This window comes from Cnephaeus nilssonii, assembly GCF_951640355.1.
Source record: "Cnephaeus nilssonii genome assembly, chromosome: 10".
In the NCBI taxonomy this organism is placed as follows: Eukaryota; Metazoa; Chordata; class Mammalia; order Chiroptera; family Vespertilionidae; genus Cnephaeus; species Cnephaeus nilssonii.
The window spans coordinates 15284671-15298989 of NC_137081.1; the positions used below are offsets into that span (position 1 = coordinate 15284671).

The 14319-nt window shown below is 38.4% G+C and overlaps 1 protein-coding gene across 5 annotated transcripts in view; it reads left to right on the plus strand.

Moving 5' to 3' along the window:
* UNC80 (unc-80 homolog, NALCN channel complex subunit) overlaps positions 1–14319 on the plus strand; it is a gene marked incomplete at both ends in the record, with an annotated part of 167667 nt that overhangs the window by 8238 nt on the left and 145110 nt on the right. For all 5 annotated transcript variants that reach the window (XM_079781819.1, XM_079781822.1, XM_079781820.1 and 2 more), the window contains 3 exons: positions 2289–2412; positions 4308–4381; positions 6733–6869. In XM_079781819.1, coding sequence (XP_079637945.1) covers positions 2289–2412; positions 4308–4381; positions 6733–6869 — 335 coding nt within the window. The remainder of the gene's footprint in view (positions 1–2288; positions 2413–4307; positions 4382–6732; positions 6870–14319) is intronic.

The following is a 14319-nucleotide window of genomic DNA, read 5'->3' on the forward strand; positions in this document are numbered from 1 at the left end:
CCAGGTCAATTGAGATTTGGTGTCCTGCATTTCTGGAGACAAATCTGATAAGCTTTGCTTACTATTAGTTATCTGCTTGCAGGCTCTAACCCCACACTTAATGCTATGCAGCCTTCCCTATGCCCATTTCAAGGGAACAGGGTTGTGCTCACCTTCACTCCAGACCTGCCTGCCAAGCTTTTTACTCTAGCTGAATGTCTAACAGGCATCTCAAACCTAACATGTCTAAAACTAGGCTCCTGAATATCCCCAAACCTGTTCCTCCTTTATCTTCATCAATGACAAAGCCAAAAATCTTTGACACCTTTTTCTCTTACACTCCACTTCTGATCAGTAAGCTCTATTTTCAGAATGTGTCCAGAATCTACCACTTTTGCCCTCTACTGGCACCTTAGTTTAATCATCTTTCCCCTAGATGATAATAGAGCTTCCTAATTAAGTCACGCTTTCCAACCTTCCCCTTAATGCTCAATATCCTGAGAGATTCTACCAAAGCATATGGTACTTCCAATCATGTCATTCCACTACTTAAAACCCTCCAGTGGCTTCCCATCTTACTCAGTCATTGCTCAAGTCCTCATCATGGCCTATCAGGCCCTGTATTATTTGGAACTCTGTAAATTCTCTGACCATATTTTTTTCTACTGTTCTGAAATCACTTGACTCCTGGCTATTTGTTGACACATGAGACATTCTTAGGGCCTTGCACTTGCTGATCCCTTTTCACATAATGCTTTCTTTAAAAAAAAAAAAAATCTACATAGCAGCTCCTTCATTTCCTTTGGCTCCTTTCTCAAAAGTTACCTTCCCTGGCGATCCTCAATCTAAAACAGAAATACTGCCTGACACATCTTTGTACCTGCTTTTTCTCCTTTGCACTAGAAGAGCAGGGGGTTTTATATGCTTTGTTCACTGATGTATCCCAGAACCTAGAATAGTACCAGATACATAGTGGGTGATCTTTAAATGCTTATAGAATGAATGTACTTCCACGGGGAGTCCTAGAGGCTTTCCTATTGTGGGCACTGCTGTGGTGCCAGGATCCCAATCAACAGCCTACAGAAGAGCCCTCTCTCTCCCCATATGCAGATTTATTTGGATATTTCCTCAGCCTTTCCAGCGGGGGCTTCCTTTGACACTGAGCTACATTGATTCACCATTTGCAAAATCACTTTACTTTTTTCTCCAGTTTCTTCCCAGCTCTTATCTTTCTAGATCAATGGTTTGCAAACATGTCTATGTGTGGGGAGTCACCAGGGGGAACTTTAGAAAACCTCACAGCAACTCTAATTTAATTGGTCTGGGAAGGAAAGGAAGTGGGACCTGGGCCTCCTGTGTTTTAAAAGCTCCCCAGGCGATTATAATATGCAAGCCAAAGTTGCAAATCACTTCCCTAAGTGAATGCCTGGGTCTCCGCTGTGTTCATTAATCGACCACAATCTCTGCTTCCATCTCTACTTTGTTTTAAGAGGCTGAGTTGTTTCACATGTAATCTCAGAATGTCACATGTTTGTACTTATGCAATGTGAGAATGCATCTTAAACGTAGCCTCTCAAAATGATATGATGATGAAACACAAAATGTGCTCCTGCAATAGACCTTTAATTGTAGATACATTGAGTGAGTTCGGGTTGTACAGTCAGTGCAATTCAGCAAGTATTTATTCAGCACATATTGTGCACCCAATTCCTGTTGTTTGTGTTAAGCATTATGATCACAGGGGCTGTGGGGAAGGGAAGATGCCTGATATATCCCCACCCTCAAGGAGTTAAAGATGGTTGAGAAGGCAACACTACAAAATAATACACTAGGAAGGATCTAAATATATGTTCCTGATTCCGTGAAATGCAAGAACAAGAGGTGGACTGGAGAATAGAAAGTCAAATAGCCAGCATCTGAGGATATTGCCTTATGAGGAAGAAAGACAATTAAATAATTAAGAGGCATAATAATGATTACCACTGGAGAGAGATCTGCCAAGACTTGAAATAAACAGGCCTCGGTTATTCTAATACAAAACAATAATTTGTGTGTTTCATGCTTTGCCCAAAGCGGAATTTTAATTAAATATTAATATTGCCTAAAGCAGACCACCATGATTTCCGTAGTAGTTGTGACGATGACCTAGGGCTATTGGTTTACCATGGAAACACTCATTTGTGTGATGAAAGATTTGGAAAGTCAATCTATTTTGAAAATAATTTTGTGAGTGATGTTAATCTCTGCATGGACTGGTCCCTTCAACCAGTTCTTAGAGGCCATTTAGACCTGATCTTCTCTTCCCCCAGGAATCTGACCTCACGTTCCGACTGGCCAGTGGGCTTGTTATATGGCAGCCCATGTGGGAGCACAGACAGCCCGAAGTCTCTGGCTTCACAGCACTGGTGAAGCCCATCAGGAACATCATCACAGGTTGGTGCCTCAGACACCCAGTGGGATGATCTTAGCAGACTCGCTCATGGGCAGGAAGGAGGGTGATGGGAGCATTTGCCCTTAAAGAAGCCAAGAGAAAGAAACTTTCTCTAGGGGGTTATTGAGGTGTCCCCAGTACAGGAGTCATTCTCATGATGAGAAACTCCAGACCAAGGGCATATGCTGTTGTGTTGTGTGACTTTGAGTAAGTCAATTAAACTTCCTGTGCAACTTAACACAAGTTTTCAAGGTACATAATATGTTAAGGAATTTTGTAAACTAGGAGTGCCATGTTATTTATCTATAGGATGTTTATAGTGACATATCATGCTTACTATAGTCATTCAAAAAGAAGATGACATTTTTCATATAGTAAAAGTAGACTAACCCCACAATTTACATGTATACAATACATGAATTATTGAAATAAACTATAAAATTAAGAGTAACAGTCTGTCATATGGTTTAAATATCGAGGAACTAAATAAGGAAAGAGTCATAGCGAGAGGCGCTCTATTCCAGATCCCATGGATAGAATGAGGTTAATTTCATTGGATTAAAATAATCTGAGAGAGAAGACATGTAGGAGGTTACAAAACTACAAACAGTGTAAATAAGGCATAAGAAAAGAAAATATGGTACAGTAAAAAACTATTACTGAAAAGCCATGTCTTTGTGTAAAACATTTTTTTCATTTATTGTAAGACCTCTCATATTCCTTTATGAGTGTAGAGGTCACCTCAAACTTAGGTTTTCTCTTTTTCTCTTCCTCTCTTCCTTCTTCCCTCTCTCCTCATACCTAAACGATCATTTAACATGAAAACTATTGAGAATTCATGTCCATGTGATAACTGGGCTATTCCCCTCCCTTTGCTTCTGGATGATATCCACAGTGGGTTCTTTTCCCCTCTTCCTGATCCCTGAGGACTGGAAATGGTGCCCAGCATCTGAAGGAAATTAACTCAGCTTAGACAATGGGGCCAGAAGAAAAAGCAATGGCACATGGTTGACACTCCCCTAGGTTTCTTGTCTTGTTGATATATCCCCACCCTCAAGGAGTTAGAGGTTGGTAAACCACTTTCCTCTCAGCATCAGATTACTCACAATTCAAATGGAGCATTGCCATTTTAGTTAAAGATGGAACTGATTTGAATTTTACTTCAGGGGCAGCTTATTGTGGTCATGAAAGCACAGATAACCTGAGCTGGAACCTTCATACAAAGGTGTGACCTTGGGCCCTAACTGGTTTGGCTCAGTGGATAGAGCATCGTCCTGCGGACTTAGGGTCCCGGGTTCGATTCCAGTCAAGGGCATGTACCTTGGTTGCGGGCACATCCCCAGTGGGGGGTGTGCAGGAGGCAGCTGATCAATGTTTCTGGCTCTCTGTCCCTCTCCCTTCCTCTCTGTAGAAATTAATAAAATGTATTTTTTTAAAAAAAGAAAAAAAACACCAAAAAAACAAAGGTGTGACCTTGGGCAAGTTAAACTTGCTGTGCTTTATATTTTCACCTGTAAAATGGATCTAATAATATACCATATGCTATTATACGATTACTTTAAGGGTCAAATAAGTTGATATGTAACAATTGTAACAGACTTGGCAGATATTAAGTACTATGTAGATGTTAATTTTTATTGTTTTCAGTATTGCCAACTTTTTAGCACCTTAACCTATTGAGTCAGACTGAATAGATGACAAGATCTAGATTGACAACCTAGAAATGCTAATTTTTGAATTAGTTATTTGATTTTTCTTACAACATATGTTATTAAATGTCTTCTTTCCAAGGTGATAATGAACTGTTAAAATAGGCATTTTTTATGTGAGAATGAAATGAACTTATGAAATAAAGTGAACTTATAAAATTTGTGATAGAATTCTTCCATCTTTGCAGCTAAGAGAAGCTCTCCAATTAACAGTCAGAGTCAGACCTGTGAATCACCAAATCAGGACACAAGACATGGAGAGGTGAGTTCACTTTTATTATGAGAAGAAAAGGGTGGTCATTCCTTGGACACTGTGTAGTGTGAAGGGTAAGATATGAGTTCTAGAATGATACAACTTGACTTCAATGCTGGCTCCTCCTCCCTAAATGTGAAACTTTAAACATCCTCAAATTTCATATCTATCAATGTGGAAAATAACTTTATGCCCTTCTGAGAAGTGTGGGTGGGGATGCTGAAACAAGACAGTGTTCAGCTATTGGTTAGTGTGTAGTAAGCAGTGCTTTATCTCAATGGCTAGCATGTGACATTAAATGTTAGTTATCATTATTCATCCCATGTTAACTAATCATCTTGTTCTAAGTCATTTATTAAATCCCCTAATATTTGTTAGGCAATCCTAATGTAGGTATGACAGTGCTGTAGCAGGTAGGGAGGAGGGTATAGAAAACAGTCACAATATACAGTCCTACCCTTAATGAAATGAAAAGTTTAATGAGGAATCAAGACTAATACAATAAAACAGAATATGCATAATGAAACGAATACAATTCAATGGAAATTTGTCATGCACTATTTGGTTTAGAAAAGGAAGAAATGAAGGCAAGAGTAGTTCCTGCCACTAACTTAGCATGTGTCCCCATGACCTGCCTTCACTTCCAATTCAACATGCATGAAATACAACTTGCTAGCTTCCCTCAAAATCGGATCCTTTTTTCAAATGATGGAGTGTTACTGCTAGGAGTATCATCATTCTTTATACCCTCCAAACTGAAAATTTTGAGGTGCTATTATATCTACTATTTACTGAGCAATTGCTGAATACGGACTCTGTGATTTATATGCTACATTTCATCTCTTCTACCATGTTTTTTCCCCCCACTTTTAACATTTTTGAAATTGAGTGTATTTGATGATCTTTGTCCTCTGACAGTCTCCCTGCCTGGTAGCCGTCTTGATATAGTTGTCATTATTGCACAGCATGAATTTGGTCATTTCCAGCATCTGAATTTGCAGAATCAGGATCGGTGGTTTTAGAAGAATATGTCAGAGGGTATAGTGGTGCACTCTTTTACAAAACAATATTCTTCACACAGAAAAAGTCATTCCATGGAAAAACCATATATCAACAACTCTGGGTTAAAATTTTGAAATGTAAAAAAAAAAAATTTAGGTATGCCTACATCAATTTATTTCACTTATATTTTTCTTTTTACAGACACTCCGGATGGATATATAATCAAAAGCTATACCTACATAAGTCTGAGATAGCCCCTTTAATAAGTATGAAATGGGAAGTCCTCACTGATAGGAAGTGTCCTAGCTTTTTCCTTAATGGAACATAAAATAATGGTGTATCTTATAACTGATGACATCTTAGATACGTGCATAAATGTCATATTTCATTTTCCTTAATCCTCTCTATTTGATTTTTTTGCTTAGAAATCACATTTTGTTTTCTTTTTGTTATGTAGCTCAGATGTGCTCTTTATTCTCTACTACTACCCTCTAAATCCAAGTTCTCATAACTAGAATGAAGCTTGAACCACCTATTTGGATTTTCTACCTCTAGCCTCTCCTGCTTCACATAAATAACAATTAATAATGTCTGACTAATCTTCCTAAGGCATCACTTATTAACTCCCATTCCACAGAGGCTTATTATATGCCAGGTGTCATCGTTTCGTCATAGCCCTTCCTTCTTAGGATCCTATAGTGGATCCATTACCTCAAGACCAAGCTCCCCTCCCTGGTTCTCTGTGCCTTCTACCACCTGGCATCACCCTTATTAAAAGACCCTGGTTATCCCTTCTATTAATTAAACACTATGTTCAGTATACAGATCATGCAGTTTTAACCTCTGAGTCTTTGCTCAAAATAAAGGTCACTGTATCCAACTGGAAAAAAATATAGATTTTGTCTCTGCTGAGTGATGGAAAAACCTGAACTTTGCACTTCCATTTTCATGTCTAGCTTCTATTTGATTAGCTCTTACTAACCTGTTGCTTGGTTTCAGCCTCATGACTCTATTTGGTCCACCTCAGAATTGGCATATCTTTGATGAATTATTGGTTTGCAACTCTTCTCCTGTGGATACTGGATATGGAAGTGAAAATGGACTGAGTCAAGGGAAAAATGAAATCAAGCATATAAAAGTACTTTGCTTCATGCTTAGATTGACACTGGTGTTCTCTCCAAGTCCGTTCCCACTCTCTGTTAGATGAAGGCAAAATTCCTTGGTCTATGACTGTGAAAGGAGCTATGCTACAATTTTTTAAGTTAAAAAAAACCCCAATGTATATAATATGATAGCTGAGTCTGGAGGGTATACCTAAAGGAAAAGAAGGATTAATTTGCTATCTCCTCCTCCTAAAGGGCCTCCAGGTGGTCTGTGAAACCTTCCAGTCAGATTCCATCTCCCCCAAGGCCACCATTTCAGGCTGCCACCGAAACTCCTTTGATGGAAGTCTGTCCTCCCAAACTTCCCAGGAAAGAGGTCCATCGCATTCCAGGTACATGATGTTAAGGCCAAAAATGTATCCCCAGTCACCAAAAACTAAACATGCATTTTTGGCTACTTGTATAATCTCTGTTCCTTAGAATGTGTGCATGCATGAGGTATTTATATTCCTGGGCAAGGTGTAATGACATTAATAATTCCAGAAGTGTGCTATGAATGGCTCTCATTTAAACAAACTGGAGTGGAAGTGGGAATACATGTCTGAATTAGATAATATTTTTAATATTTAAATACAGAAACTCCAATGATCTATCAAAGGATTATGTTGTGGGGATGTGAAAAGCTCTGCTATAATATCTGAGAATACTTTATACCAGGAGGTCCTGGTAGTAAAGTGGGTGCTGCTACAGTATTCACAGGGGATTGAAAAATCTGTTCTTTGTAAACATTCCAGTTCTGCTCCTGTTAGCTTGTGTACATGGTGAATTTGCTTACAAAATGCCTTCCTTAAGTACAAACATTAGTTTACTTCTTCCTACTCTCTGCTGAAATGATGGAAGCCTGGATTCATGAGGTGTGCCTTTGTACCCAACCGGAGGCGCCACCTACTGAGTGAGAGACCCTAAGACCATTTATATTTTTCCATTTTCACAGGAGGTTACTGTCTAGTGGATATTATTTTAAAAAGAGGTATTTTTAAAATAGTTGTATATGCCACAAAATTCATCCATGTAAGTGTACAATTTAATGATTTTTTTGCAAATTTACAGAATTGTGCAAATTTTTCACCGGTCTGATTTGAGGACATTGCTACCTCCCAAAAATATCCCTTGTGCCCATATTCAGTCACTCCCATTCCCACACCCTACTCCAGATGATTACTTAATATACTTTATGTCTCTCTATAGTTGCATTTCTGGACATTCCAAATAAATGGAATCATATTGTATGTAATCTTTTGCATCTGGCTTCCTTCATTTAACATAATATTTTAGAGGTTCATTCACATCATAACATATGCAAGTAGTACATTGCTTTTTATTGCTGAATAGTGTTCTATTGTATGGACATATCACATTTTGTTTATTCATCAGTTGATAGATATTTGGGTTGTGTTGACTTTTTGCCTATTATGAATAATGCTGCTATGTGTTGGGTGGCCATATGTTTTCAGTTCTGTTGGGTAGATTCCTTTGAATTTCAGTTCTGCTGGGTTGTATGGTAAATTTATGTTTAACTTTTAAAGAAATTGCCAAACAGCTTTTAAAAATGGCTGCACCATCTTATATTCCCTTTAAAAATGAGTGAGTTCATCTTTTCTGTTTATCCTTGTGTTAGAGTGTGCAGCCACTCTATGGGGTCTGAAGTGGGAACTGATTGTGGTTTTAATTTATATTTCCCTAATGACAAATAATAGTCAATATATGTTATGTGCTTCTTAGCTATTTGCATATCCTCTTTAGCAAAATGTCTATTCAGATCTTTTGCCTTCGTTTTAACTGGATTGTTTGTCTTCTTATTGGATTGTAAGAGTTCTTACATTTTCTGGATAAAAGTCCTTTATAAAACACACACACACACACAAACACAGATGATTCACAAATATTTCCTCTCAGTATTAGCTTGTTATTTTATTTGGTAAATTTTAATGATCAATCTCCTTCTGGTACCAAACCAGGCTACATGGGTGCAGTGTTCTGTAAAGATTTCTTAGGATTGTTGAAAGCATAGAGCCATATGAATATAATCACTTTTAAACCAAAATACCAGTATGTAGTACTTTTAAAAAGTAATATGTAAATAGTTATTTATCATCATATCTTCATTTTGAACTTTAGAAGCAAATGAGCTAGTTCAGTGGTCAGCGAACTGCTGCTCGCAAGCCACATGCGGCTCTTTGACCCCTTGAGTGTGGCTCTTCCACAAAATACCACGTGCGGGCGCGCACGTACAGTGCGATTGAAACTTCGTGGCCTATGCACAGAAGTCGGTTTTCGGCTCTCAAAAGAAATTTCAATCGTTGTACTGTTGATATTTGGCTCTGTTGACTAATGAGTTTGCCGACCACTGAGCTAGTTGAATGATCTTTGCTGGTTGAGAATATGAATTTTTTACAGCAACTTTAATTGCATAAGCAGAGATTGTGTTTATTCACATGATTTACTGCACCAGATCAATAGTGATAATGAGTACTTCACATCATTTTTAGTGTGGAAGGAACCTGAAGGGTAACCAGTCAGATCTGATGCACTAACAACATTTTAACCACTGAAACACTTTCAGCAATGTGTAGGCTTACCTTCCCCCTCTCCTCTCTTGCCATTTCTTTTTCATATTTATTCTTTACTCTGCTGAGTTATTTAGAGTTCCTTAAATGCTCCATGTTCACTTTCAAATTCTAACTTTGGAATAATTTTTTCCTCATGTAATATTACTTTTTCTTCTTTCATCTAATGATGATCCTTCAGGATGCAACTCAAGAATCAGCCTATTAAAAATATTGTAAGCTCTCCAATTTGAGCTGTGTTCCTTTTTTATACAATCTGTAGATAATATCTAAAATAAAAGTAATACTATTTGCCTAGTTTCCTCGATTAAAACAGAAGCCCCTTGAGGACAGGAACAGTAATTCATTCCTCCTTGCTGACTCAGAGGAGCAAACATTGTCTGGTCCATACGTATAGATTAATTAATTATTTTGCACAGGCACCTTCTATTGGTTATGTGTTTTTGCATTTTACCAAAGTACGTGGTTGCTGCCCATTGAAAGTCTAGATATGGTGATTCTGAAATATCTCAAGCAAGATGATCCTTTGTTAGGATAAAGAAAAGGAGATGCTGAGGTTTGTCACCCTTTTCCCTGCCGATATCTACACATCGCTCAAGGTGCAGCTTAACGGGCACATACTCTCCTGGAAGCCTTTTATGACCCTTACTCCATAGTCCCTTATCACTTTCTTAGAACTTCTATTTATCACATATTTGGTTCTGCAGTGTATTATCTTAGTTATTATGTGTCAATAACTATTATATTAGTTATTATGTGTCAATCTGCCAAACTAGATTATAAACCACTTGAGAATAGATAGCTTATTTTATTTGTTCTGTGCTCTTTACTAGGAAGCCATTTCTTAATTTTAGCATTATTTCCCATCTGGAGGGGCTGAGAATTCTCAAAATTGTTAAGTCCCAGCTCATTAGTCTTAGTTTAGTTCATGTATCTTCTTTCTCAACTTAAGATAAGTAGCAAGAAGAAATCAGAAAGCACTTTCAACCCTTTTTCTGGAAATCTCCTTAGTTAGATCACCTGGTTTGTTAAACACGTCTCTTTAACTGGGCTTTTAAGACTCTGCGTTCTAGCTCACTGAGCTGCTGACCAGACGCTCTTCCCCATCTGGGTCTCTCCATAGGGCTGCTCATGACACAGCTGGCTTTCTCAAAAACAGTTTCCCAGGAAGAGAAGGAGCAACCAAGATAAATGCCTTAGTGTCTTTTATAACCTAATATCCAAAGAGACATACCATCACTTCCACTATAGTCTATGGACTGCACCAACCAATCCTGGTAAAGAGTGAGAGGGGACTATATGAAGGTGTGACTACCAAGAGGCAGGGATCATTGGTATTTTGGAGGCTGCTACAACCAAATGTAATGATAATGTCACTACCATTTTATACACGATAATTATGACTATATCTATATATGTTCCTGTCAGTTATAGAGTATCCTCATAGTCCTCCTTTACTAAAGCTGTTCTATACAAATTCCAAAATGGTTATGCATAAGGAATTTCTCACCTCAAATACTATGCTTCTGTTTGACTTTTAAAAAATTATTAAAAACAATATCAGGGTGAAATCTTGAGGTCATAGAATAACCAGGAGCCTATATTTCTTACATTATCTTTCTCAACCATAGTAAGCATTGGAAGTTTGCAAATATAAATAATATGTCACATTTTTTTTCTTTGACAAAATTAAGTGTTAATGGCTCCAATCTGATTTGCCTATAAAGGCAAAGTCTACTATAATGTCCAAGGTTTCCACTTCCTGGAAGGACATTGTTTTTTCCCATCTGTGATATTGTTGAACATCTACATATATATGCATTCTTTGACATACATATGCGCACAGCCACCCACAGCACATGCATGTGTGAATTATATGTAAATCGGTGACACTTTAGAAGAATGAAGGAGGCCTTTTCCCTGCCTCCCAGCAGTGATTGGTTGCCAGGGAAACGATGCCCAAGGTAGACCTTTCAGAAAATGCTAATGTTAATATATCTTCATTGGAAGAGTTCATGTATTAATCTGAAATGAAAAGAACTTTAATAACAAAGCAATGCAAATATCCTAGGAATAAAAGCTGTCTGCTTGTATCAAACAAATCCAATTTATTATCTCTTTTGCCCCGACCTTGACTGAACTGAACATCACTCTTCCCTGAACTCAGCAATCAGTGAACAGGTAGCCCGTTTTTTAAAATTAATATGAGATTTCATCTTTAATTAGCATATGCATAGACTTAATTTCTGATTCATTAAATACTGCACAGGGTCAAGACTGATTGCCACAGTTCTCTGACTCCATCGATTATTTCTCGAATGCTTTTCTGCTTTGGATGGCCTCTACCAGCATCTCCAACCCGAGTTAGTAATAACTTATCTTCCTGAAGCCACAATTAGTTGGAAAATAGATTAAAGCAATACTTGCCTTTTCAATAGTCTTTTTTTAAAAAATCACAATGTGTTATTTATTCTATGCATATAAAAATATGTTAATTATAGCATATGATGATTTAAAAGGTATAAAATATTTCTTTGAAAATAAAAATCATGAATTCATGCACATCCTCCGAGGGGTCCTGGATTGTGAGAGGGCACAAGCCAGGCCGAGGGACCCCACTGGTGCACGATTGGGGTTGAGGAGGGACATGGGAGGTTGGCCAGCTGGGGAGGGACAGTAGAAGGGCTCCAGGGCGTGTCCGGCCCATCTACTCAGTCCCAATCGGCCATACCCCAGCAGCAAGCTAACCTACCAGTCGGAGTGTCTGCCCCCTGGTGGTCAGTGCACATCATAGTGACTGGTCAACTGGTCGACTGCCTGCCTGCCCCCTGGTGGTCAGTGCACATCATAGCAAGCGGTTGAGCAGCCTTAGCATATCATTAGATATTACACTTTGATTGGTTGAACGGACGACCGGATGACTGGACATTTAGCATACTTGGCTTTTATTATATAGGATATATTTTAGAAAATATGTCCAAGCAGGAGAGAGTAAGGGTAGTTCATCCTCACACTTATCTTACTCTTTCCCCATCCACAGGCAACCACTGATATGCTTTCTGTCACATAGATCAATTTGAAATTTTTTAGAATTTTATATAAATTAAAACATACTCCTTTTGGGGGGCCAGCTTTTTAAATTCAGCATAATTGTTGTATATATCAATAGTTCTCTGTCTTTATTGCTTAGCAGTAGTCCAGTGAATTAGATGTACCAGTTTGTTTATCCATTTGATGCAGGCATTCCTGGGTCAGGGACGGGAGAGTCCAAGATCCACTGTGGGTTCTTGACTTTACACAAGAAAGAGTTCAAATGTGAGCCAGCACAGAGTTTAAAGTGAAAGTGGGTTTATTAGTGAAGCAGTGAGACAGAGAACGGGCTACTCCATAGAAAGAGCAGCCTCCCTTAAGCAGAATTTACTTCCTATATTGAGGTTCATTTAATTGGGTATTCAGTAAGGGGGAGGAATAGTCAGGATTTTCCTGGGAAAGGAGTAGAGATTTCTCAGAGGATCTCTGTAGGCCTTTTTGTGTCCTTATAGGGGCTTTCCATTTCCATCATGGTGGCATGGGGGGTGTTGTTTACCACACTGGTGTATTATAATGAAGCAAGGCGGTTACCTTTAGGTGAAATGAGTTGCCATGTGGGATCCAGCTGCTCTCTGCCTGCTCTTAGCCATAGTTCTGGTGGGTATGTGGTCTTACTTCCTGACAGTTCCTGTAGCTTTTATGGATTGTGTTTGTTCTGCCACATATTCACCTGTTGATGGGCATTTGTGTTGTTTTAAATCTGAGGCCATTTGATTGTTATAAAGTTCTTTTCTACTCAATGATTATAAAAAATAGCCAAGACCTAGCCAGTTTGGCTCAATAGATAGAGTCTGTGGACTGAAGGGTCCCAGGTTCAATTCCGGTCAAGGGCATATGCATGGGTTGTGGGCTTGATCCCCGGGGAGGGGTGGGGGGGCTCGTGCAGGAGACAGCCGATCAATGATTCTCTCTCATAACTGATGTTTTTATCTCGCTCTCCTTCTCCCTTCCTCTCTGAAATCAATAAAAAACATATATTAAAAAAAAAATAGCCAAAATGTTTTTCTAGTACTGTTAGGGTTTCATATTTTTACATTTAAATTTTAATCTTCCTTGATTTTATTTGGGGAATAAAATATGCTAATTAAGATGGGCCTAATTAAATTTTTCTGAAAAGTCCATTATGACAATATTACATATTTTATTATACATACTAGAAGCCCAGTGCATGACATTCATGCAGGCCCACAGCCTGGCCTGCACCCTCTCGCAGTCCAACCCCTTGCTCCTTACCGCCCTCCTGCAGTGGAGGCAGGAGAGGCTCCTGCCACCACCGCTGCGCTCGCCAACTGTGAGCCCGGCTTCTGGCTGAGCAGTGCTCCCCCTGTGGGAACGTACTGACCACCAGGAGGCAGCTCCTGTGTTAAGCATCTGCCCCCTGGTGGTTAGTGCGCATCATAGCGACTGGTCGTTCTGATGTTCGGTTGATTTTCATATTTGGGTTTTATTATATAGGATTATAGTATCCTTTGCACTAATTTGATGCATGATCTTTTTATATATTAAATTCTTATATTTGAATTTTTTTGAAGTTCCATATTGTATACCATTGTATACCATTGAACCCTTATCTATTCCTAAATTAGTACTACATTGGTTAAATACATTGTTGTAAAACAGATTAATATCTGGCAATTTATACTCTTTACACTCTTGTTTAAATCTTAATTACTTTCAAATTTTTATTCATCCATCCAGTTAAATTTCAGAACAGTCTTATTGATGTGTAAGAGAAAAATCCCTTTGGAATTTTGGTTGGAATTTATGATATTGTTATTTATAATAAGAAATATATATTTAGCCTTTGTGCCAAGAGCTTCTAAAACCCTTAGAATTTCCTAAGTGATGAGTGATAAAATGTCTTTTGTTATCTTAAGGGAACATTTGGAATGCAACTAAGGCTTGGGGTTTTTTTCCTGGAGAACCAACCATGTGATTAGAGGGTGGGAACTTTCTGTCTTTTAGAAGGGTTTGAGTAGAGGAGTGGGAGGAGAGAAAAAGCAAGGCGAGTAGGAGGATACCTAGTCTCAATTGATGAGAAGTGATTGGAGGGGTAATCTATGGGATTTCTGATGGGATTTCTGATTAATTAAAAGTTGCCATGCAGCTGATATCCAGAGTATTC